Source organism: Cynocephalus volans, chromosome 12 (assembly GCF_027409185.1).
Source record: "Cynocephalus volans isolate mCynVol1 chromosome 12, mCynVol1.pri, whole genome shotgun sequence".
NCBI classification, from domain to species: domain Eukaryota; kingdom Metazoa; phylum Chordata; class Mammalia; order Dermoptera; family Cynocephalidae; genus Cynocephalus; species Cynocephalus volans.
In genome coordinates, this window is record NC_084471.1 from 34,512,477 (window position 1) to 34,538,356 (window position 25,880).

At 38.2% G+C, this 25,880-nt stretch overlaps 2 protein-coding genes across 8 annotated transcripts in view; one reads left to right on the forward strand and one right to left on the reverse strand.

Annotated features, from left to right (window-relative positions):
• The window catches only part of TMTC3 (transmembrane O-mannosyltransferase targeting cadherins 3), a 69,071-nt gene extending 55,041 nt beyond the window's left edge, over window positions 1-14,030 (reverse strand). Inside the window, exons 1-3 of one of the 4 annotated variants that reach the window (XM_063074948.1) lie at window positions 13,855-14,030; window positions 10,634-10,684; window positions 424-640 (exon numbers count right to left, since the gene is read on the reverse strand). In XM_063074948.1, coding sequence (XP_062931018.1) covers window positions 424-612 — 189 coding nt within the window. In that variant the 5' untranslated portion in view covers window positions 613-640; window positions 10,634-10,684; window positions 13,855-14,030. Of the gene's footprint in view, window positions 1-423; window positions 641-6,469; window positions 6,538-10,633; window positions 10,685-13,688; window positions 13,757-13,854 lie in introns of those variants that run through there. The other 3 variants (XM_063074949.1, XM_063074950.1, XM_063074951.1) reach the window with 3 other exon arrangements.
• Window positions 14,031-14,278: 248 nt separating this feature from the next.
• Window positions 14,279-25,880, forward strand: part of CEP290 (centrosomal protein 290) — a 96,075-nt gene continuing 84,473 nt past the window's right edge. For 2 of the 4 annotated variants that reach the window (XM_063075164.1, XM_063075166.1), the window contains exons 1-10: window positions 14,279-14,441; window positions 15,018-15,147; window positions 16,406-16,475; window positions 16,766-16,812; window positions 19,209-19,352; window positions 22,563-22,616; window positions 23,182-23,202; window positions 23,330-23,482; window positions 23,884-24,066; window positions 24,964-25,053. In XM_063075164.1, coding sequence (XP_062931234.1) covers window positions 15,046-15,147; window positions 16,406-16,475; window positions 16,766-16,812; window positions 19,209-19,352; window positions 22,563-22,616; window positions 23,182-23,202; window positions 23,330-23,482; window positions 23,884-24,066; window positions 24,964-25,053 — 864 coding nt within the window. In that variant the 5' untranslated portion in view covers window positions 14,279-14,441; window positions 15,018-15,045. Of the gene's footprint in view, window positions 14,442-15,017; window positions 15,148-15,295; window positions 15,374-16,405; window positions 16,476-16,765; window positions 16,813-19,208; window positions 19,353-22,562; window positions 22,617-23,181; window positions 23,203-23,329; window positions 23,483-23,883; window positions 24,067-24,963; window positions 25,054-25,880 lie in introns of all 4 variants that reach the window. The other 2 variants (XM_063075168.1, XM_063075165.1) reach the window with 2 other exon arrangements.

Sequence of the window (25,880 nt, forward strand, 5' to 3'; positions counted from 1 at the left end):
TCTAATCTATTTACATTGAGGTTACGATATTTTTAAACAATTAAGTATATCAGAGTCATCTCTTTTGCCTGACTCACAAAACAGAAAAAAGAAATAGTCAGTTGGCAAAAAACAGAACTATAGAACACCTGGTGCTTTCCCTACATATTTGATTTTCACATACACATATTTTTTAAACAGTAAGCCAAGGTACACAGCCAAGGAAAAGAATCAAACACGGCTGTAAAGAAAATAATCACATCTTCAACTTCCTGTCCAATTTATTCCAAACAAATTATGTCTCATATAAAGCTCTGGAGGAAAAAAAAAAAAAAAAAACTTGTTATGATGACAATGTTGATAAAGAAAGAATCAGGAGTTATAAACTACCAGACTATCTTAAAATCAGAGATACATATAAGTAATATATAAATAATTATTTACCTCAGACATGGGGGTTCCCCAGAAGTCATTCTGAAATAAAGTTTTTAAAGGTGTAGATGGATGCAGGTCTTTATTATCCAGTATTGCTGAAACATCATCAAAAACAAAACCACAGAAGAGACTGTTCCAATAGCAGGCAGTAACCACACCTAATATCAAGGTTACTTCTTTGACGTTAATATCAGCCATCTTTTCCACAAGTGCTTGTGGAAAAAAACTGGAAATAAAAATCAGGAACATAAAATAAGCAACGTGTTTTTTTCCAAATAAATACAACTTTAGTAGATAGATAAGTAAAATCAAGATTGCTTTGTAATTCTTCCAAGGAAAAGCACAGCTCAAATGCCATCCACCTCCAAGAAGCATTAGCTGACCACCTCTCCATATCCCTGACCTGAGGCATAATCAATTGCTCCTCTATAAGTGTTTCCCTACCTCTATTACAGTCTTTATTACAACACTTAATCTTTGGCCCTATCTCTCTAGTGAACACCTTATCAACTGTCACAGGTCAGGCTACCTGGGAAGAAGAGGAATACAAGTTAACTCTAAAAACCAGATATGTGCTCCAGGAGCATCTAAATGAATCTCTTTAGGCAAATACAGTAGTTGAATAGACACTGAGCATGGGTTTTTCAAACTGTAAGATGGAGCTTAATTTTTAGTACTTTATGTATGTAAATACCAATCTAAATCAAGGGTCCAAACTTGTAAGGTGGCAGCCTTGTTTAGTCAGATCAAAAGCCTTGAAAAATATTTTTCTTGAGTGCCTTTATGCCAGTTATACACTAGCCAGTTGCCTTGTCCCCCCCAAAGTTTAATCCCCACTGTAACTGTTGAGGGTGGGAAATTCTATTATGGTAATTAAAAGGTGGGTCCTTGAAGAGGTGATGAGATTGCAGGACCATGCCATAATGAATGGATTAAAAATGGTCATCATGGGCATGATTTAGAGGGCTTTAAAAAGAGAGTAAATGAGGAGGTTAGTCTCTCCTGCTTTCTTTGCTCCACCATTTTCCCAATGTTATACCCTGCTGTTGGGAAAATAGAATAGTTTGGTCAGGGCCCTCAACTCAGGTCCAGTTGGGTGTGGTTCAGCACCCTTTGTAAGAAAATTGTGTGTGTGTGTGTGTGTGTGTGTGTGTGTGTGTGTGTGTGTGTGTGTGTGTGTGTGTGTGTGTGTGTGTGTGTGTGTGTGTGTGTGTGTGTGTGTGTGTGTGTGTGTGTGTAGTTGGTGCAAATGTGTGCCAATATATCTTTTTAGTTTTGTTGCTATTCTTGTGTTCTTCAGGGAGAGAGACAGAGAGAAGGAGACAGACAGAGAGGAATAGAGGGGGGGAGAGATAGAGAGAGAGAGGGAGAGAGAGAGGGAGGGGGGAGAGGGGGAGAGAGGGATGGGGGAGAGGGGGAGAGAGGGCTGGGGGAGAGGGGGAGAGAAGGATGGGGGAGAGGGGGAGAGAGGGATGGGGAGGGGGGAGAGGGGGAGAGAGGGATGGGGAGAGAGGGAGAGAGGGAGGGGGAGAGAGGGAGAGAGGGAGAGAGGGAGAGAGGGAGAGAGGGAGGGGGGAGGGGGAGAGGGGGGGGAGAGAGAGAGAGAGAGAGAGGAGTTTGAATGAAGCAGGTGAGCAGCTGTTGGCCTTGGGCATCTGCCCCATGCAACCATACTTTCCAACCTATGGCTCCAAGGACCTTTTGGCTGGTTGCCTAGCTCATAGTCCGGTGCGAAGGGGTCTGGTGACCCAGCCTGGTGTATGAAGGCTTTGTGACCCAGTCTGTGAATGGGCTTGAGGGGTCTGGGAGCTCCAGACCCAGCCCAAGCTCAACAATCAGCCCAGTCGGTGCAGGATTACTGGCAGGTAAAAGAGCCTGACAACTAGTGTGGTCGAGTACCTTTACAACTGGCGTCACAAAAAAGAGCTAGACAATAGGTGCTGTGAGGATTCCAGGCCTTAGCCTAGCCAGACAAATTGGCGTAGTCGGCAGGATTATGCCACAATTGGCGTAGTCTGCGACAGGATTCTGAGCAGGTACAGGAGCCAAAAGCCCTCGGAAGGAGGAAACGTGGCTATCCTAGAGCATGTGGTGCCCTGTGGCCACTTTTCTGCTGATCAGGGCCTGGCTATTGCTCATTATGCTGCAAACTGATTGAGATTTGCGGCACAAAGCAGAGTTGTTGGATGCATGGATAAATGTCCTGCAGGATGACATGCAGTGACTGGCCACTCCTGCCTCTCACACCAGGGAAGACAACCAACCCAGTGGTGAGCTGGGGAAGACTATCCATCTCCAGGAATGACCTGCTGTGCACGAGAAATTGGGACAGTAAAGCAGTAGAAACAGGGAGAGCCCCTGGCGGCTCCAACTATGAGATCTAGGGGTGGATGGTGTAACGTGCTCTAGATACTATGTAGTAAACGCACATTGCGTTTGTCTGAAGGCAAAGTCTTGGAGGGTGCCACTTAAACCTGATGGCCAGCCGGGTGCCGTAAAACCCAAGAAAAGAGTGCCACATGAAGATGGGCAGATGACCCAAGGACGGGTGCCACTGCAGAATTTCAAGTATGCTTTCACCTGGTGAAAAGGTAGAAAAGTTAGTCTCCATTACTATGTACCTGTCTCTGAGGCAGGGGTTACAGAAAGAGTCACAGATATGAGACTGAGTGAGTAGCCGGTGTAAGCTGAGCTGATTGAAGTAATTCAAAAGCCAGGATGTAAAAGCAGAGCATAAAGATTTGGAAAATTTGCAGCCTGGCCATGAGGTAGAAAAGCAGAGAGCAGGAGAAAAACCGCAAGGGGTGAAGCAGATAAACTGTTTGTGAAAGACATTATCTTGGGGTGAGGCAGCCAGATGCTAAAAACTAGGACAATGGGGGAAAATGTCCTAAAGGCATTTGAGAAGTCTGGATGGGTACCCCACCCATTACAGGCCCTGAGTGTGTTTGAGAAGTCTGGGAGAGTGCCCCTCCCATCCTAGGAGGACTGAGTTGTCCTGGAGGGCAGACCTGACGTGTCACTCATGGCCTCAACAAACTGCTCCCTGCATCCCAGCCACTCTGGCTGGAGCAATCCTGCCTCAGCACCTCTGAAGAAAAAAATCTGAAAACCTTGGTGGCGTTCACGTTGTGTTAAGTTTGTAGGCCAGCAGTATGTGAGAACAATGGAGGTGTGGCAGCCTCCACCTAGATTTTGGAAGATGTATGAAAAAGCTGGGGAACTCAGACGGAGACCTGCTGCAGGGGTGGAGCCGCTGCGAAGGTCATCTATGAAGCGATGTGGAGCAGAAATGTGGGGTCAGAGTTGCAGCAGAGAAACCCCAACAGTGCCATGCCTAGTGGAACCATGAGAGTGGGACCATCATGGAGACCTCAGGCCTGTGGAGCTACCAGAATGGAACACCATCCTGGGAGAGGTGAAGTGTGGTCTGAGAACAGGAAAGCCATAGGAGCGGAGCTCCCCAAGGACTTGGTGACCCAACCCCCACACCAGTATGCAGAGGCAGTCAAACATGGAATCAAGGTACCTGATTCACAAGCCTTGAGATTTAATGCCTGCCCTGCTGGGTTTTGGACTTGTTTGGGACCTGTTTTTCCTTTCTTCTGGCCTATTCCTCACTTTTGGAATGCAACTGTATACCCAATGCCTGTTCCACCATTGTATCTTGGCAGTAGATAAATCTGGTTTTGACTTTTACAGGTTCACAGCTGGAAAGACTTTTGCTTTTGGTCTTAGAGGAGACTTTTGACTTTGGACTTTTAAGTTGGTGCTGCAAACTAAAGACTTTTGGGACTGGGATGGAATGTGTAATGTGTGAATGTAAGCGTAATTTATCCTTGCTAAAGGAGAGGGGGGGGGGAGATGTGGGGGAGAGAGGGAGATGGAGGGGGGAGGAGGAGGGAGAGGGGAAGAGAGAGAGACTTAGTTAACTATAGTCGTACCATTCTCTATTATCTTTCACCCAGATTGATTTATTTGACTTATGTTATCTCCTTGGCCCTTGGGGTATATAAATTTATGACCTAGATCTAAATCATGGTTTTTCAATTCCTCATTACAGCCTAGAGAATGGGCTTCATGTATGACAATTCATAATTAAGTGAAAAGACAATGTAAAAATTATTGCTTTAGAAAGGATTCAGTGAGGGGATGACTAAGAGTAGAAAGAATTACATTAAGTGGAGGATATGGAAAAATCAGCCCCACAATAAAAATAAAGTTGGAAAATACTCTTAAAAAACAAGCTGATAATATAATTTCTAGGCTTGAGTAGTGCCATTAGTACCTAGTGTTATCATTTGTGGAAAGAATAATAATATCCTCCTGCCCCTGCCATGTCCATGTCCTAATCCCCTGAATATGTTGTCATACATGACAAAAAAGACTTTACAGGTGGGATGAAATTGAAAATTTTGATGTCAGATGATTATCCTGAATTATCCGGTTGGGTCCTTACAAGTGAGAGGGAGGTAGGAGAGTCAGAAAAGCAGGTCAGACTGATATGATTGCTAGAAGCTAGAAAAGGCAAAGAAAAGATTCTTCAATAAAGTCTCTAAAAAGAAACACAGCCCCATCGACATCTTTGTTTTAGTCTACTGGACCTATTTTGGACTTCTGACCATAAGATAATAAATTTGTGTTATATAATCTACTACATTTGTGACAATTTGTTACAGCAGCAATAGGAAACTAATATATTATTAACAGAGCCAGAACATCTGAGATCTTAGTTACCTAACTGTAGGAGTTCTTGGCCAGACCAGAGAGCAAGAATATGAAATAAAATCAAAATTCCATCCAGCAGCTAACAGTCCTACCTGAGGTAGAGTGGGTGGGTACAGAATTAAAATCAGATGTAAAATTTATATAAGGATATATATGAAGTGTCTTCAAAAAGTTCATGGAAACATTCATATTATCTTTTAATTCTGTTTTTCCACGAACTTTTTCAAGTATCCTCGCATACAAGGGAAAAATGGGAAAGCATTAAAGTATTTTTAAAATCAGATAGGAAGATCTTAGAGTGTATTAGACTTAAAGAAATGCAAGATCAAATCCAACAAAGCAGAAAATTAGTTGCACCCTTTCAGAAGTATAGTTTTCAATTAAAAGAAAAATTATGCAAGAGCTTATCTTGAGTCTAGAAGTGACTTACTATCTCTAAAGGGTATTGGCTTGTACACCCTTACTAACACACAAAGAAGCTCATGGTGCTTCTGTTTAAAGGCTGAAGAGACTGAACAGACATTTGCCTCAGCTTCTTCCCAACCCCTCACTAAAATGACAGTCAACGTCAAGGCATTTAAAAAAAGGGAGTATATAAATTCACAAGTTTAAAGACATCTGGAGAGGAAATCACAAATTTCTGCAAGCTGGGAAAATAAAGGGATATATTAATAAGTGACTCAATGGAGTGGAGCCCAGGAATGTGAATCCTAAACCCAAAGGGGAAAGCTGAAAAGTTTTTTGATTCCCAGCACCCTTGCTACCATTAATCTCAAAAACTGGTGCCAAAGATCTTCAGAAATTGGCCTAGGGACTGATAGATTTGTTAAAGTTTAGATCCCTCTCTCACTGGGTTTAGCCAAGGAACCATCCCTTCTACACCAAGGCAAAAGACGAAAGATTTCCTCTGTGGAATACTTAAAACACTGGGTCTCTGATATAGGGGGCAAAAATGAGAACAAAGGAACAAAGACAGCATATTAAAAATGAGGATTAAGTAAAAGTCTGTCTATATATTTCATGTTGAGACCCTCCAGCTCTCTTCCCCAAATGGATACAGAATCCTGTACAATTTTGCAAGACAGGAAACAGAGAAGATTCTAAAAGCTTCCAGAAATTAAGCAGGTTCCATACCAAAAACAGGAATCAAAAGAAATCACTTTTTTCAACAACGTTGGAAGCTAGGGGAAAAAAAAAAAAAAAGAGGGAGTAATGCTTCAAATTTCTGAAAGAGAGTGCTTTCTGAACTAAAATTTTATATTAATAAACCCAAATTTCCCAAGTGGGGAAAATAGAATAAAAACATTTTAAGTCATTCAATATTTACCTCTGATGTCCCTTCCCAGGAAACTAGAAAAAATACTCCCATAAAATGAGGGAGTATACTAAGAACCAGAAAGACAGAGGGAAATCAGGAAACGGAATCCAACAAAGGAAATCTCCAGAATCACAGGCATGCAAGCGGGTCTATCAACCAGTCCACCCTGGAGCAGGTCAGAAGGTTCCTGAATGATGGTCCCAAGAAGATATAGCCAATAAAACACCTGACGTGTTTAAACATACTGAAATGAAGAACTATTTTATTTTAAAAATAGTTATACATACACATATACATATATACATACATATATATATATACATGTATACATACACATATAAATAAGTTATAATTTAGAAAAACAAAACAACTCAGGGCATATTCCTTGTTGGGAGGTAAAAATCAAGTTTTGTGTACAGGTCAGAAATCTCTGTCCTATAAATAACCTCAGATCCCTGACCTGGTAACACCAATTCACTTGAAGTGACAAACTGCTGTTTGGTTAAATGTTCTGACCACAGGAAAGTTTAAAATTAATAGAGGACAAAGAAGTAAATTAAATCTGTGGTTTTAACACTTTGAAGTTATATTTGGGAATAACTTATGCATATGATTTTTAGGGTAATTGTAACGTTTAAGAGAATTTGACATACTAGAGACTTTGATACGTTAGCTTCAAAATTGTAATTTAAAACACAATATTATATTATATAATAATACGTATAATACACGTGATGTTAAATTATTGACTATACAATTTCTCGATTTGGGATTTTTAATTGAAAAGTATAAGAATTTAGCTAAGTTGGAATTTTTATAAGAATTTGGAGAATTCTATAGTTCTAAGTTTAATTTACTAGCTTTATAAAAGTTATTTAAGTATAGAGAAAGTTTTGTTTAAGTCAGCCAACTGAAGTACTTGAATATATTCAAATTATAAAGGCAGTTTTAAATTAATGCAATTTAATGAAATTTTAAACGCAGCTGATTAAGGCAGTTTAGTCCTTTCAACTTCAGTTATTTGTTATAAAAAAAGTGACATGTTGCTTTATAAAGTGTCATTTTTAGATTGAATTTAAAGGCTTAAAGAACACAATGTTATAAAATGTTAGTTTAATAAATTTGGATGGATCCCATGATTTCTAAATATAATAAGGTAATGAAAAATTATACAGTTACTTTAAGTTGAGGAACAGTTTCATAAATAATTAAAACTCTGAACTTGATTTAACTTGCGGAATTGCCTGCTGCGGCAGGTTTGGGCTCATTGCAAATGAGAAGCTTGTTGTCATGGAATCGGGATATCATCTATTCTCTTTCTTCACCTAGAGATAGTACTTTATATTCTTGTTAAACATAGTTTTTGAATACCATAGCATTAGAGCAGAATGAAGAGAAAAGAAAGAAAGCAGGGCAAAAAAAAGTGCTTACTTGACTGCTATATTTAAAGATGACCCTCTGAAGGATGTTTGAGGGTTCTCTGGGGAACAAAACCCACATCACCGGGGACTATCATCTGAAGTTCCCATTATCTCTAGTTCATTCTCCTTCATGAGAAGATGCTTACTCCCTCCTTACTCCTGGTGATATCCTGCTTTTCTTTGCCAAGGTCTATTTGCAACTATCACCCCTATTTCCAATCTTTACTCTCAAAGGGGTTCTTTAGGCAGAACTTCAGATGATTCAACTGAACTCTTGAGCATGCACTAAAAAACAGCGCTCTCTCTCTTTTTCTTATGTTAAAGCTCCTTTGGAGAATCTTTTAAAATTCTGTCATCTTGCCCCTTTATAAACTGTTTGGGTGAGGGGCTTAAGAAGCATCAAGAGGGTTTATCAAAGAGATGGTAATCTTCACTGAGTGAATGGCATTGCAAGATGTTTACTATTCATGATGATTACTGTAATGGTTAGTTCTGCGTGTGCCAATTTGACTAGGCTACAGTAGTATCCAATCAAACAGTAATCTAGGTGTTACTATGAAGGTATTTTGTAGATGTGGTCAACATCTATAATTAGTTGACCTTAAGGAGATTGCCATCCGTGATGTAAATGGACTTCATCCAATCATTTGAATCTCCTCAAGAGCAAAACTAAAGTTTTGCTGAGGAGAAATTCTGCCAAGACTGCAGCATTAGTTCTTGCTGGACAGTTTCCAGTCTGCCAGACTACATTTTGGATTTGGACTTGTTAGCCCCATAGTCCTTTAGGTCAGTTCTTTGCTAAAAATATCTTCATTTAAAACACACACACACACACACACACACACACACACACACACACACACACACACACACACACACACACACTCTCTCTCTCTCTCTCTCTCTCTCTCTCTCTCTCTCTCTCTCTCTCTCTCTCTCTCTCTCTCTCTCTCACGGAGTACATATTTCTTTTGTTAGCTGTCCCTGAGGTCCCTCATGTGATTATAGTTATCCCATAGCTTGACTAGGGTTACATAGTTTAAAGGGTAAGAGTCTCAGCTTTGAAAGCTAGTCTCTGCTACTTATGGTCACAACCTTTAGTAGCTTACCTTGGACTTCTTTCAATGGTAGAAGGGCAAGTCCTAATAGACAAGATCTTTACAAGCCTCTGTTTACTACATTAAAATATATATTATATATCATATATGTATGTAATAAATATAATATAAAAATATAATAAAGTATATTAAATATTATATAGTAAATATAGTAAAATATAATGTACATGTATATATTAATCAAGCAATGTGGAAGAGAATTCAATGTGAGAGAAGTTATAAAAGGGTCAAGATAATAGAATTTTTAAAGATTCCCCAAGGGAGTGTAATATGAGAGAAAGGGAGAGAGAGCTCGTTCTAGTGCATGTCACAAGCACAGTTTTGGAGTCATCTTAAGCTCTGTTCAAGAGTTACCTTCAAGGTAGAGGATGAGGGAAAGGTAGAGAGTTACACAAGAGCACAGATGGTGGCAGACATGATTCACTGGGGGCAGTTACTATAACAAAGTAACACACTGCAGTTGTTAGTTGTGGGAACTTATAGTTTTTTTCTAGGCAAACAAGCATACTCAAATATAGTCTAAATAGATGGGATGACTGATTTATGTTTTCTTACAAAAACGGGATGTCACTATATATGTATTCAAAATCCAACCACAAATGAAGACTACTCATGAGCTACATTATAGAGACACAAAATCCAATTCCTTCAACAAAACTGTATTCCGTGCTCACTTTGTTATAATCCAACAGTACAATTTTGGAACAAATAAGGCTATAGGAAAATTTTACATTAATTTGGGAATATTTAGCCTGAAAAGGAGAGTCCTCACAATTCAATTTCCTGGAAAACTAGAAAAGTCCTCCTAATTTCATTATCATTATGGTATCTTGTACAAGAAGAGTAATCTACTATATTGTATTACTATTTTTAAAGTTTGTAAACTTTATTTGGCCGGCATTGTTTGCAAAGTCTGTACTCACTCTGACTGTGAACACTGACTCCTACTAATCTTTCAAGTCTCATGTTGAAGAGATACAAGTGCCTGCTTGTCACACACTCATTGCTCTCCAAGAAAACAAGGCAAAACAAAACCTTTACTGTACACAGTGGCTACTAAATTTCTTATGGCCATGCTTTATTTTAGACACTGGAAAAGTAAGCTATCAATCATTTTCTTGATAAGTAAGCAAAAAAGAAATGGAAGGTATATCTAAGAAACATAGGTTGACTGGTACAGAGAAAAGAGGCAGCAATCACAAAAGGCAAAGTTCTCTTCTGAAGTGAATCTGGTCTCATAAAATTGTTCATAAAACTCAAGGGAAAAAAGATGGTAAGTCCTGGCAAGTATTCTGTCACAAGTCCATTTACAAAACTGTCACACAAATCCCACCTTTTGGTGAAAACTGACTGATGCAGAAAATGTGGTAAAAAATACTGAGAGTTTTCCTAATTTTCCTCAAAATTACACAGTGAGTTATTAAAATAGAACTTTGGTTAAATTTCCTGACTCACAGTTAGGTACAAACAGACTACAGTGCATAAGGACCTAGACCAAGCATAGCTAACTTGTTCCCTGCTGTATTCTCAGTGTCTAGCACAGTGTACAAGTGTAAAAATATAGTTACATTAAGTTAAAAAATGAAATTTATGCAAGATTGTGTTTTTAATCAAGATTGTCATTGAGATCTTACCTTCATTAATTATTAGGAAATTACTTAACTTCTCTGAACCCACTCTCAGTTCTGAAAAATGAGAATAAAATTTACCATTAGACCAGGCACCTTGACTGGCTAGCAATATAAATGTGAACAAGAAGGTGAAGAAAATAAGGATAGAAAAGACCAATACAGACAAACAAAACAAAACAAGTGAATAAATAGATAATAACAGTTATAATGAATGAAAAAACAAAAAGCAAAACAAGGCACTACAGTAAAAATAAATATGCAGTAGTAAACATATATAACATAATATGTGCTCAATAAATATTAAATTTAATCCCTACCACTTCCTATTAAATTATGAATTGAAAGCATTGAACATGAAGAAATTTTAATTCAAATTCCTGAGTAAACAAGGTTATAAAATTAGAATGTGATAATATTTAAATTTTAATAAGAGATTTCCGGTCAAGATGGTCAATAGACAGTCCCCAGTGTCACTGTCCCACAAATAACCAATTTACAACTATAAAAAAACAATGACAGCCAACCTGGGGCCTCTAGAGCTCAGGGGAAGAGGAAGAGAGACCTACAGAATGCATGAAGGTTGGAGAAGCCACCACGAGAGAAAGAAAAAAACCGCTCTGACCATTTCGAGCCCCAACAGCTTTAAGGCTAGAGCTGCTGAGTGCACAGAGCTGGAGCCAGCAAAAGCCGCAGCTGTGCCCTTTGGATGAAGTTGCTCGAGGCGGCAGGGGAGAAGAGGGCCTTGGTGGCCCCCAGGCAGCAAGACCACTAATGAGGTTCCTGTGGACCCACATAGGAGCGAGGAGCCACAACAGCTTAAAAAAAGGGGCCACTCAGAGGCCGGTGAGTCATTGCAAGGGACTGGCGCATGGCCAGTCCCATTGGAAGTGCTTGCAGCATGGGCGGTGGGGGAGACGGGCCCACCAGGGGAACACTGGGGCACAGCAAGGACAGCTGATCTGCACCCCAATCAGCTAAGGACCACTCAGAGGAGATTGATCAGGAATATCAGAGACTCAGGCCCAGACCAGAATTTCTATACAACCCAGGTGCACTGGATCTCTCCGGAGCCAGAAGTACCTATAAAATCAACCATTAAAACCTGAGCTGCACAAAAAGGCTTCCTTAGGGAATCAGCAACAAAGCAGCAATTAAGCTCAAACACAGAGATCAAGTAGTGGTCCCCACAGGAAGTTCCCCCATGTTAGAAGTAAGCAGATGACAACAAATTAGTTATCTTGCAGAATTTGAATGCTGGGAACAGCAAATAATTCAACACAGATCTAAAAGAAAAAACAAAGTACCCACAACCAGAGACAAAAGTTCATATTATCTACTATAGGTCTCATTTCACTAAAGAATACCTACAACACCGAGAAGGACTGGAAGGCCCCTCAGCTACCAAGCCAGGAAGGGGAGAGGGCCAGGGGCCTCAGCAATGCCCCTCAACACTACAACCAATCCCAAGGGTGGGGGATGAGGGCTTCTGTCACCCCCCCCCCCCCCCCCCCGGCCAGCCCTGCAGTGACCACTGCACTGCTGCAGGAAGCTCCCCGGGCTCTCCCAAGCGTGGGCGGTGGGGGGCCAAGGGCCTTGGCCATGCCTCCCTGACACTTGTAGCCTGCCCAGTGGTGACTGCAGAGCTGCCGCAGGAAGCGCCCTGGGCTCTCCCAAGCTGGGGCAGTGGGGGGCCTCAGGCCATAGCCACACCCCCCTGACAAGTGCAACCAGCCCACCAAGCCTCAGCAAGAAGGGCCCCAGGTTCCTGAGCTGGGATGGTGGGGGGCGAGGGCTTTTGCCAAACTCCTCTGACATCTGCACCCAGCCTGGCAATGAACAAACCACCGCTGGAAGCCCCTGGTCTCCCCTGTGGGAATGAGGGGGATGCCACAGGCCTCAATCCTGCCCCTCCTCCCTCCTTCTTCTATCCCATATCCTTTCCCTTTCCCCTCTCCCCCTCCCTCCCAACTGCTCCCCTACATCCTAGAATATAAAAAATAATATTAAAGAAATTACATTTTCTTTAAAAAAACAAATAAAAATAAAAACAAAATAAAAAGGAATAAAATTTAATAAAAAGATTAATAAAAAGATTGAAGAACAAGCGCTTTACAAATACTGGTTCCCAGAATGCCTGCAGAGGCAGTGCAGCGGTTAAGAACATGTCCTCTAGCTAGAAAGATCTGTGTTCAATAGCACTAAATAAGTCAGAGCACAATACTTAATCTCTACAAGCCTATTTCTTAACTTAGGTGGAAAATGAGGACAACGTAAGCATGTATTTTACTGGACTGTTATGAAGATTAGAGGAGATAATGAGCAGTATTTGGCATATAATCTTTCAGAAAAGGAGTAAGCAAAACGATCATTCCTACACATCTAATCAATGTCTCTAAAATTTATCTCACAAAAATCAGCATGTTTTTTGTTTGCTACTGAGTTATTTCTTGTTTTACCCAAACATGTGGTTTGAAAAAAAAAAAAAAAAAAAAACTATCTTCAGAAGAAAAATTTACTATCAGTTATAGTTAAAAAAGAAAAAAAAGAGGCACTTAAAAAAAGGTAAAGTTGACAGGTACTGGTCCAAATAGTTGGAATGCCACTTCAGATTTCAAGTCTACAGCTTCTGAAGCAAGTTACCTAGTGGTGTATCATACTCCAGAACGGCTGAGAACAGTGGAATGAGCCAAACTCGCACGAGTAAGAGAGGTAAACACCTGACAAGGCGCTTTCACAGAAGGGCACCCTCGGTAACCAAGCAAGCGACAGCCGCAGCACCGGTGAGTCATGCGGTCCTTTCTCTCTCCACCCCCCGCAGTGGCCCGGACAAGTACTAACCTCCCCTCTCATTGCCTTCACTCTCAACTAGCTCCTCAACCTTCACCCTTCCATCCGTGAAGGCAATAGTGCTAAGGTACGCTGGGCGTGGCCAGACCCTCTTCTCAATACTGTACGCGCCCCGAAACTATGACCTCGGCTGTGCGGCCCCGCTCCACAGTTCCGAGACACAGTCTGATACCACAGAAGGATAAAACTTTCCTCCCAAAACCCTTCTTACAGAAGGCACTACCCCACACACTGCTGGCGAACGCCCGAGAAGGCGAGGTTTTCCCACCTCTTCAGACCCCGGCCAGGCCCTTCGGGCCCAAATGGTGGGAGCTTCTATAAGCCCGGACTGTTCCCCTCAACTCCTCCTCAGCCGCTGACCGACAGCCCGATCTCACCTGGGAGTGGTTCCACTGGGAGATGGCTTAAGGAAATCTCAGGAAGAACGGCCCAACGAGTGACGCCACCGAAACCACAATCATGGTCTCTCTAATTCAGGCCACCAGCGCATTCGCACCTCATCCACCGCGCCTCCCGCCTCCTGGCCTTTCCTCAGCCGCCCCACTACCGTCGCAGCTTCCCGCACTGCACGCCGGGAACGCCCTTCCTCCCCTCTCGGAGCCTTCAGTTCCCGCATGCACAAGACTCGTAGCACACTGCATTCTGGGATTTGGAGTCTTCATCCCACGCCTTCTCCTCGTCTTTAACCTCGAGTCCAGGGACCGTGGCGGGCAGTCTACACGTAAAGCATCGCCTACGGTCGTGAAATGTAGGCTCCTCTTGCATCCGGGGCCTCATTCGGCCTTGGCGGGGTGGGGAATGGTGTCGCTTAGCAGCCGCTGCCGCTTTAGCTTGCTCGGCATCAGTTGGCAGGACGCAGAGACTGTGTGTAACCGTGCTAGGGAGCGGTCAGGAGCCGCAGCAAGGCCAAGCTTGGCGGATGCTGTAGAGGAGGGACCGCCGCTGGTTGCCAGGCTTGGTCTAGGTGGGTGGATCCTTGCAGGCGGGAGCGGTCAGTCTCTTCACTACCGGGTTCTTAAGCCTCAGGGCCGGTGTGCAACAGCCTATCTACCCCGCCCGTTGTAACCTGTGGTCCGCAATCCTTCTGCCGTCTCTTTGCCTCAGCCCTGGTTTCGCCCGCACAACTTCACTCTTCAGTCGTTTATTTCCGCAATTTTTTTAACCCCCTAGTTCCTGTTTGTCCGAATCAGTGGTCATTTGCAGCCTTCCAAACACCCCCACGCTTGGCACCATAAGGTCTTAGCGCGCGTTGGTAGTAGGGGACGGAGAGGGGACCCAGAATCTTACTCCTGCCCTAGGATAGTTTTAGCAAGGAAGCCTTCCTGATTTATTTAGCCTATAAAATATCTGACGGTTTGTGCTGATTGCTTTAATTTTGATCAAGGCTTTTTTAAAAGCCCATTTCTCTGTTTTGCGATTGAGGAGCCAGAGCTCTTTGCTAACACCATCGAAGTTGTTGTAACCTGTAAAAAATATAGTACTGTAAAAACAGTAATGCTGTTTACCTTGAGAATGCTAATACCCACTTGTTTTGTTCCAGAGGGTGGAGCACAGTGAAAGAATTCAAGATGCCGCCTAACATAAACTGGAAAGAAATAATGAAAGTTGACCCAGATGACCTGCCTCGTCAAGAAGAACTGGCAGATAATTTATTGATTTCCTTATCCAAGGTGCTTAATTGATAAATAATGCATAGATATGTACACGCAACCTGTGATTAAGTTGTCCCTGAAATCATCAAATGATGAAACTGGAAGAGTTCTTATATTTTGCTTAAAGGTTATAAAATATAAAATAGTTGCTTTTTTGTTTACTTAGGTGGAAGTAAATGAGCTAAAAAATGAAAATCAAGAAAATGTGATACACCTTTTCAGAATTACTCAGTCACTAATGAAGGTTTGTATGTAGTAGGTTTTGTAGTAGGTTTGTATTGTAGTAGCTTTGAACTATTAGAGGAAATTTAAGGATCTGTTCTTATATAAGATAATCTCTGTGAAAATACTTGGTAATATCTAAATCACCACTCAAAAATGAGATATCTTCAAATGTGGATTGATAATTTTAGCGTGTAAAACATTGCTAGTTTCTGCCCTAAATTTCCTAAAATGTGTAGGGGAACCATAATGGGTACGTTTAAAAATAACAGAAAGATATATTCTGAAGTCTAAATGAAAAATGCAGGCAATGACTAATATAGGGATTTGTTAGGGTGAAGTGATTTGAGAGGTGGCAGAAGACTTCATAAAGGATGAAACCAAGGAGTACTTTTAGGTAAGTGTCAGGCAGTGATAAGATGGTAAGGGGATTCTAGAGTTGGTGGTTACCATAAATAAATACTGGGAATAGGAAATATGCTCATCTTTACATTTGAGGAAACAAGTGCAGAAAGTTTGTAGCAGATTGCACAGAAAACAAATGTTAGATAGATGTTTGGATAGGCTGTTGAAGGCCTTAATTTTATCTGCAATTGAGGAGCCAATAAAAGATTTTAAACCGCAATTGATACAAAAATATGGCTTAGGAAGGAGAAACTGGGTATGTTATATCGGACAAATTGAAGGGAATTGGAGCTGTTTAGACATAACATTATGAAGGAGATTAGACATAAAAGTATGGACTAGAGTAAGAACAATAGGAACAGAAAAAAGAGGTAGTGAAAAACATTACAAAGGGAGAAGTGGCAATACTGGTTGTAAGACTTGAGGGCAAAGGAAGAATCAAAGATATTTCACACTGTTAAATATCTAGAAATTATAGCCTTAAGTAAGAAAATCATTTATTTGACACATATTTACTGAATGTCTCCTTGTGCCAGCTATTGCAGGCACTGAGGTTGGGGATAGCAAATAAAACAAAATCCTTATTTTCAGTGCTTGCAATCCACTGTAAAGGCATGTTGAAATAACTTATTATTATTTTAATGTTTAGATGAAAGCTCAAGAAGTAGAGCTAGCTTTGGAAGAAGTTGAAAAAGCTGGAGAAGAACAAGCAAAATTTGGTAACTGCCTTGAAAAAAGTTTATTATGGTATCAAATAACAAATTTCACTTATTCATTAAGTGGTAGAAAATTAAATTTAACATATTCTATAAAATGTATGTATTCAGTTTGTTTTGAAAAATATTTCTAGAACTCGTATTTCATGGGTCTGGTATATAATAGTTACTTTCTCTGTTATCTTATTATAGTCATGATGGAATCTTTTAAAAGAATTAATTTTGTTTTATTAAAATTCATTTAAAAGTTTGTTTTGAGGTAAATCTAACCAATTGTCTTTTTGTTTTAATAGAGAATCAATTAAAAACTAAAGTAATGAAACTGGAAAATGAACTGGAGGTATGTCCTTTTGTATTCCCTGGGATTTCGTTGTTATTAATTTTATTATTTTGAATTATTTTCAAATTTTTTGATTATTATTGGCTGGAAAAATCACAAGGAAGACATTGTGCTCATAGTTTTTTGTTTATTCAGTATGTATTTTACATGCCTATTATGTTCCTTAAATTCTTCTAAGGATTGAGCGTCTGATTGTGAGCAAAATAAAAACAGTTAATAGCTGGGTGGAGCTTAAAGTCCAGAAAAGTATAGGAAAGGTTTACTAGTAACTGAGGTGGTAGGGGACGGAAGGCATTTGAGGAATAATGACTGAAGCGTATGGTAGAAGAAGTTGCTTTTGACAAACTCAAGGGCTAAAATATGAATGTATTGTTGAAGAACTAAATACATTGAGATTCCTAAGAATGTAGGAAGGAATACAAACGTATTAGGCTTTGAAAAAAGGAAGGCCCTCTTTCTTTGTATAATGGAGGGGAGGAAGAGTGTATGTGTACAAAAGCTTTTATTTGTAGGTTTAGTGCCTGGAAGTTGAGAAGTTGGAGACAAGGTCATCTGCTAAAAATGAGAGAGGCAGATAATTTGGTCAAATTTTAAGGAAGTGAGATGAAGCTTGAAATATAAGAGAGAAAGGGCTGGAATGTAGAGAATATGGAGTCAGACCAATTAAAGTTCCAGTCCTGATTCTTTTACTTGTTATGTTAACTCTTTGAACTTGGATGAATTATTTCTTATCTTTCTGTATATCCAGCTCCTGGGAAAATGCCAAGCACTTTTAAGAAACATTTATTAAATGAAATTGAATTGCTTCTGTGTTAGTGTTTAGCCAGGAAGCTGCTGTAGAATAGGATAGGACAGTTGAAGATATTGTTAGGAAAGTGGTTGAAGTGATGATTATGAAATCTTAACTGAATAGGTGAGGATCTTAGGATTGGGGTTGGGTTGGGAGAAGGATACAGATAGGGAGGGAGAAGAGAAGTCAAGGGAGGTCAAAGGGTCAAAGAGCAGGTACAGTGGGAATAATTGAGAGAATGTTCTTTTTTGGACAAGGATCTGGTGTTGGAGTATGACACTACTGAATTCAAGAAACAAGTAACAAAAAAAGAGAGGGAGAGACTAGAATGAAAGTTAAGTGGATATGGAAATTGCTTAGGCAGGATTTTGAGGGAAGGCTCTGAGCCTAAGTTCCCAATGAATTTTGAGACAGTGTGACTGGGAAGCTGGTGGCTTGCTACCATGGTAGGTAGGAATGTGAGATCTAGATATCATGTGAGATTCAAAGCAGCTGGAGTTTTTACAGAATGGTGGAGGAATGATACGAATAATAACATGGAAGTTGCAAGGTAAAATAAATGTAGGAGAATACTAAGACCTTCTCTTGACCCTGCTGCATAGGGAATGTGAAAAAATGAGCTGCTTCCAATTGAAAGAATTACAAGGGAACTTAATGTCCTAAAGGAACCAAATTGTAGCTAAGGCAAGGAGATGGAAAGGAGGATTCAATAAAGAAGTTGAGGATATAAAATATTAGTTTATCTTAGGAGAGGATTTTAGAAAGTGCAGTGGAAAGCTTTTTGGAGGAGGGGAAGAGTGAGAACAATTTGGTTAAGTTAGAGGAGTAAGAACAACTGTATGGTGAAGAGGTGAATGTGAGACAGGTTAGATGACCAGATGATTTGCTGTTTTGAGCCATGACCTAAATTAACAGGAATATGAAGCAAAATGGATTTAGTTGGCTGCAAGATTTTAAATATAACCTGAATCTGGGCTGTCTAATATTGTAACACTAACCACTTGTGGCTGTTTGCATTTATATTTGTTAAAATTAAAAATTCAGTTCTTCACTTCTGCTAGTCACATTTCAAATGCGTAATAAACACATATAGATAGTGACTATTGAACTGAACAGCACAGAGAATGTTTCCGTTAGCGTAGAAAGTCCTATTGGATGGCACTAGCCTAAATCGTCCGTGGTATGATGAAAAGGACCAGATAAGAGCACCAAGATTCAGTGACTAGAGCAGAGGCTCTGTTGGTTTGTAGCCTGGTTTCAGAGCTTGAGGTTTAGGAGAAGTCTAAGTAGTTAATCACTTACATTATATGTCTTTGCAGTCTAGTCTGGTACCTGTGGCTTGGTGGCTACGGACCCTAAGTGATTAACAGTCAATTCTTTGTAGCTTTGGGTAGCTCAGGAGAAGCTTAAGGACTTCAGCCTGTGAACTAAAGCTTAAATAAGTAAAATTTTTTTAAAAAATGGTCCTTAAGCTACTACAGTTTTGACCTTTGGTATTGAAGTATAATTAAAGTGTAAAGTCAAAGTAATTACTTGCTTGTTGTTTATTCATTGGAACCTTTACATATAATGAGAATAATATATACTTTTGTTTTATTACTTTCAGATGGCTCAGCAGTCTGCAGGTGGACGGGACACTAGGTTTTTACGTGATGAAATTCGCCAACTTGAAAAGCAATTGGAACAAAAAGATAGAGAATTGGAGGACATGGAAAAGGAATTGGAAAAAGAGAAGAAAGTTAATGAACAAGTAAGGCACATTTTAATGAATCAACTATTCAAGTTACCTCTCTATAACACCTGTTTTTACTTTTTATAATTAATGGTAACAATGTCAATTTTTATGTTGTATGTTACATTTGAGGAATGATGTACAGTTATCTTTAAGGTTTTATGTCACCATTCATTTTGTCATCACATCTTTAAAGTGTAATGGATCAGGTACTTCTTGTGAATATGACTTGGAGATTAATTCTTTATGTTTGGAGGTACATTTTTCTCAGGACATTAGAATTACATACATAAAATTCATGCTTTGTCTTGAATATTGGTATGGAGAAATTAATAGGCATTTATGAACAAGTGTTTTTCTTACTGCCATAGTTTATTTTGGGTACAAAGTTATAATTATTTGTATGTATTTAGATTAGTAGTAGATTTGGAAATTAATCTTTTAATGATGTATTCAGTAAGGGTTAATTTAATTCCTTGTTTTTGAGTGTATCTTTATGTAATACATAGGTTCTAAAAAAGTTGTGTTAATGTCAGCATTTTGTAAATCAATTCATATTTAAAATCATTATTTTTTTAATACAAGCATAGTTTGTTATTACCTCTTATGTTATTCCTTGTTAATTATAAAGTAATTCATACAATGTTTACTTATTAGTTTTAGGAAAAAGTTGCTTTTTGCAGATAAATTTGTATTTCCTAGCAGAAAATGACGTTTCCTGTTTTACCTCTGCTGTTGATAAACTTAATATAAATTTGGTGCCTAAGTGTGGTAACTGTCCCATTGCTGGTGCCCAGAAGCTTTTTCTACCTTTGTGTCCTGTAGAAAGTCACTGTTGTTTTATATCCTTATAATCTTATTTTGTCTGTTATTCTCTCAGAAATAGAAGGTTATAAATTAAGTAAACAATGATTATGAGATGATGTTGCTATTTAAAGAGAATATATCATAAATGGATGTGTGAGAAAAAGGATCACCATTCTTGATGTAACTAATTTACTCTATAATATAAAAAATCATATAAAAGTTAGTTGTTAATACAGTTTTTGTGGTGAAGAAAGTATGGATTGTTGCCACCTAAAGGTTAGGAATGTACTCTTAGATGATTATTGGTTTAGTTGACTCAGCAAAACATAACAGACCCGTGGACTTTTTAAGTAATCATAAAGGATTCAACCTGTGATATTCACTAATAGAATTGTTTAGGGGATGTCTGACTATGTGGTTTGTCAGACTTTTGTTCTTCTTTCTAGCCTATATATCAATCGACCTATCATCATTCATACCATACACCCTTAGCTAATCAGAACTAGCATGTCCATTCATAACTTAGACTACTATCTTTATTCATAGGCACACACACAGAAAACTTGAATATGTGGCCTGCGTACCCTTCTAGCTGCTAGGTTCCTTGAGATGGAATATGGGTGTGGGTTGCTTTTGCAATTTCTTCTTTGCCCTTATTAACCAGTCATTTAATTTCATTGAGAATTTACAGCATGCCAGCAACTATGCTAGTTTCTAGGGATACAGTGGGAAACTATATCCTGGTTCTCAAGGATATTAATATGCATAACATCAATGATATGCATAACATAGGGATAACATGATACCTTGTGGATACATAAGGATATAAGAACACTGGTATATTCTGGGAAGGGGTACCGAAATCATTCTTGAGGTTTGGCAAATGATCTGTAAACTGAGACCTGAAGTAGGAGTTAGTTTGGTAAGGGGAATGAGGATGTGTACAAGATGGTTAAGAAAAGAGCATTCTGGGTAGATCTAGAATATATATAGAATTAGCTTCCGTAAAGTCCTTACTATGTGTTAGGTACTTTATATGCATTAATTCATTGTTCCTCATTTGATACTTATGTAAGTGTCATTTCAACCATACTACAGATGAAGAAATTGAAACACAGAAAGGGTAAGTAATTACCCATAGTCACACAGCTAATAAGTGGAAAAGCCAGACTTTGAATTGAAACAGTCTTAGTCAGGAGTCTGTGTTCTTAACCACTGTACTATCCTGCCTTTCCAGTTTTAATATTCATGATCCTCTGGAGAAGTAAGCAAGGGCCAGTTCCTGAGGAATTTGGTACTTTTCCTGAAAGGAGCTAATGAAGAATTTTGAACAAAAGAATATTCTCATCAGATCTATACTTCTAAAGTTTACTCTGCTTTGTGGGGAGTGGATTGAAGGGGGACGGAAGTAGCAAGGAAACATTTGTGTTAATTCAGGCAACTGCTGCTAATAGGCTAATTAATGTAATGACAGAAGGGATTAAGAGACATAGATATGTTTGAGGGAAGTAGGTATAGTTAGATGAGGTGAATGATTGGTTATCAAAGAAGAGGGAAGAATGGAGAGTCGGCCTAATTTTATGGGTTGGGCCACTGTTGCATACCATTGTGATTCTATCTTCTCCTTGAATAAGGCGGAAAATCAGGGAAGTGAAAGGTCATAAGAGGGATGGGATTTGGAGAATAGGTGAAAAAATTATCATAATGGTTAGAATAATATTTGTGTGTTTGGTGGAACAAAAGAGTCACAAATGAAATCTTTTATATGTGGAGAAGAAAACACTTTAAAATTTTTTGCTGTTTACTGAGCATTGTGCTAAGGACTTTATTTACATCTTATTTAATTCTTATGTCAACATGTGAGATGAAAAAACTGAATTTAAGAGAAGTTAAATGACTTGTTCACACTTGACTAGAAATTGGTGGACAAGGGATATATAAACTTAGACCAGTCTGAATTCAGATTGCTGCTTTTAGCCATTATGTTGTACTGCCTTGTATTTCTAAGTTATTTAGTGCTCACTGAGAGCCAAGAATATTCTAGTCATGACATAGAAGAACAATGAAATATAAAGATCTTGGACAGAAAATATTCATTTTATTAGGGTTTTTTCCGGGTGGGGAGGGGAATATTTTGTTTGCCGTATCTTCTGTGTCCTTTGGGTTTGGGGGGTAGGCTTTTTGAGAGTTGTGTCTGTATTTTTTTTTAATCTTTTAAACAACCTGTTTTATACTTACTAAGCCTCAGTTTTCAAAAATTTTGGCATATTAATTCTGTCTTAGGTTGATATGAAGTCCTTAGTATAACTACATTCTCTACTTTATAGGAGAGGATTTAGAACTTAAATCAATAAGCTGAAAATCTGGCTTTATATTGAATTATGGCTGAATTTTATCTTATTTAGTTTTTTACTGTTTTAGTTGGCGCTTCGAAATGAGGAGGCAGAAAATGAAAACAGCAAGTTAAGAAGAGAGGTTGGTAAAAAGTTTTAGTAGTTGTGGTGGTTCAACAAAGATACTTGTTTAAAATTACGTAAATTTACATTGTAGCCAGAGCTGTAATCTTCTAAGTAACTGATGTTTTCAAAAAGGCTCATTTTATTATATGACTTTATCTCAGGGAAGTAGGAAATAAATCAAAACATGAGGTCATTCATTGATCTTAGATCTGGCGGGTGAATCTTGCTGGTTTGCTAACTGAATATGTGACTGGATTTCTGTTCTTATTTCTCTTATTTTATCCAGTGTTCTTTTAAAAGTTTTGTTTCTCATGTAATCTTATAAATTCTTATTATTTGGTTCTTCTGAGCCAAATAATATTTGTACATCGTTTATTCTGATAGGAGTTCTTATCTTTTTAACCTAATCAAAATGTTCTTTGTTTTGGTTGATAATTAATGTTCTTTCTTTTGTTATTCCGAATAATGTACCTCATTCTCCTGAAATTTCTCTTTTTTGCTTTCTTTAATTTCTGATTATTATTTTTAATTATGTATTGCTTTCTCATTTCTAATTGCCTTTTTCCTGTCCTTTTCTGGAGAACAAACGTCTAAAGAAAAAGGTGAGGCTTGTAAGGGTAGTGAAACCTTGGGAATTTAAAGATCTATTCTGAGAGTGCTGTTTAGAGGATGTAATTTTGCTATTCTGGATAGTTTCTTAATGGAATGTTGTGTTTGGTCTACCTTCAGAATGAACAGCTTCGTCAGGATATTATTGACTATCAGAAACAAATAGATTCACAAAAAGAAACACTTTTATCAAGAAGAGGAGAAGACAGTGACTACCGATCACAGTTGTCTAAAAAAAACCATGAACTTGTCCAGTATCTGGATGAAATTCAGGTAAAATGGATAGAAGTCATCTCAGAGCGATGATTCTTATAAAACTTTAATTTCATTATAGTGTAAATCAAGTATTTAGCTGTACATGTAAATTCTTTAGTATAAATCTGGAACTATGTACTTGTAAAACGTGAAATAAATTGTATCTTTGAAGTTGTAATTCTTTATTCATTCTTTTTATGTATGCTATCTTGAACATTAAGAACAACTAAGATCTGTATGTACAATTTTCTTGATGTTTAATTTGATTTACTCGGTCAACACCAATGCAAACTAAAAGTCTGTAAAGAATTCTCTTTTCATCAGTGGAAACTTAAGACTCCATTTTATTTTAATTTAGCTTAAGTTTTAGTTTCTTAAAAAAAATTATTTTTTCACCATGGTGTCTTTAACTTCTTTAGACTTTAACAGAAGCTAATGAGAAAATTGAAGTTCAGAATCAAGAAATGAGAAAAAATTTAGAAGAGTCTGTACAGGAAATGGAGAAGATGACTGATGAGTATAATAGGATGAAAGCTATTTTGCATCAGACAGATAATATAATGGACCAATTAAAAAAAGAAAATGGTCACTATCGACTTCAAGTAAGAATTACTGTTTTTTTTTTTGTTGTTGTTGTTGTTTTTAAAAGATGACCGGTAAGGGGATCTTAACCCTTGACTTGGTGTTGTCAGCACCACGCTCACCCAGAGAGCAAACCGGCCATCCCTATATGGGATCCGAACCCGTGGCCTTGGTGTTATCAGCACCGCACTCTCCCGAGTGAGCCACAGGCCGGCCCAAGAATTACTGTTAGAATAACTTATTTACATAGACTTCATATTTTTTTATTGCTATTTATTCAAAGCTAGAAAGTACTTTAACTTTCTAGGGTGTGAATTTTTGTCTTTTGTCTTAATACTATAATATGTTGTCATGCTGACATATTTGTCTGTGTTTCTGTAAGCCCCTCCCAAACACCTTGTAATTCTTGTCATATGGGGTATATAAATGATAACCTGAAGAAAATGTGTAGAGAGCAGTGCTGCAAAGCTCATAATAATGATTTTCTACTAACAACTCTTGAAACTCCTGTGGATTATAAAATTTAATTTTATATTTTAAAATAAATACACTATAAATATATTAGAAACCAATACATTATTTACCATTTACATGGGATTAAACTTGTTTAAAAAGTAGAATAATGTTTAAAAATATAATTCTCCCGTAATGAAATAATTATGCAACTATAAAGATGCAGAAACCATTAGATGTCACCTTTAACTACAGAACCACTGTGATAGTAAAAATGCATATGTAATGTATATGTATATATATGAGTATGCATATGTAGATACATTACATATATAATAAGTATGCATATCTATATATGTGTATATGAACGTGTATATGTAGTGTATATGTAAATACGCATATTAATAAATATATTTAGATTGCACCAATTCACAACAGTTCTTGAAGTAATTGTTGCCTTTTAGGTGCAGGAGCTTACAGATCTTCTGAAAGCAAAAAATGAAGACGATGATCCAGTCATGCTAGCTGTCAATGCAAAAGTAGAAGAATGGAAGGTGCTTTTCTTAATTGATATAATAGCTTTTTTATTTTGTATTTTAGATTTAAATTTTAGTCTTATTTTTGTTTAAAGGTCTCATACAAGTTAAGAACATTTTGATTAGGGTTTTTTTTAAAAGTTTATTATATGTCTTAAGTAGAAAACCTCTAAAAGTATTCTGTGTGTCCTCTAGCTCTTTTGTTATTAAATGATCTCTTGCAAATGAATGAGTTAAACTTTAAACTAAACTTATTGATGGAAGTCTTAGTTGATAATATATCATCTAAAATATGTAATTCTAAATAAAATTTAAATTTTTTCACTTAACTCATAGCTACCTTGTATACATTAGTTTTATAGTTTCAGGTTTAATTTTAGTTTTTCCAACTCTGTTTTTCATGTCAGATTAATCAGTGGGAATGAGAGTGAGGAAAGATCTATCAGAATTACTTCAGAAGCCTTTTCAAAATATTCTTTTTTTCCTTCTCACCTCTCTTTAACCCCAACCTAATTCCCTGGCCTTCCTGTATCAGAAGCTGGGATTATGATGGTTGTATATTTGTAAGCATCTAAGATGATTCTGAATGAATAATTCTAATTTCAAAGCTATCACTTCTAGAGTCATTGTTTGTAGCAGGGTTCATGTAAATTTTGTTGGCAATTTGGAATTGATTATCATCTAGGAAGCTCAGATAACCTGTATTATAAACAAAAATAGTAGCAATAAAATGAGACCTATATAATCAACCAGGGGTCAATAAACTTTACGTAGAGAGCCAGAGAGTAAATATTTTAGACCATCTGGTCTCTCCTGTAACTACTCAACTCTGCTTCTATAGCATG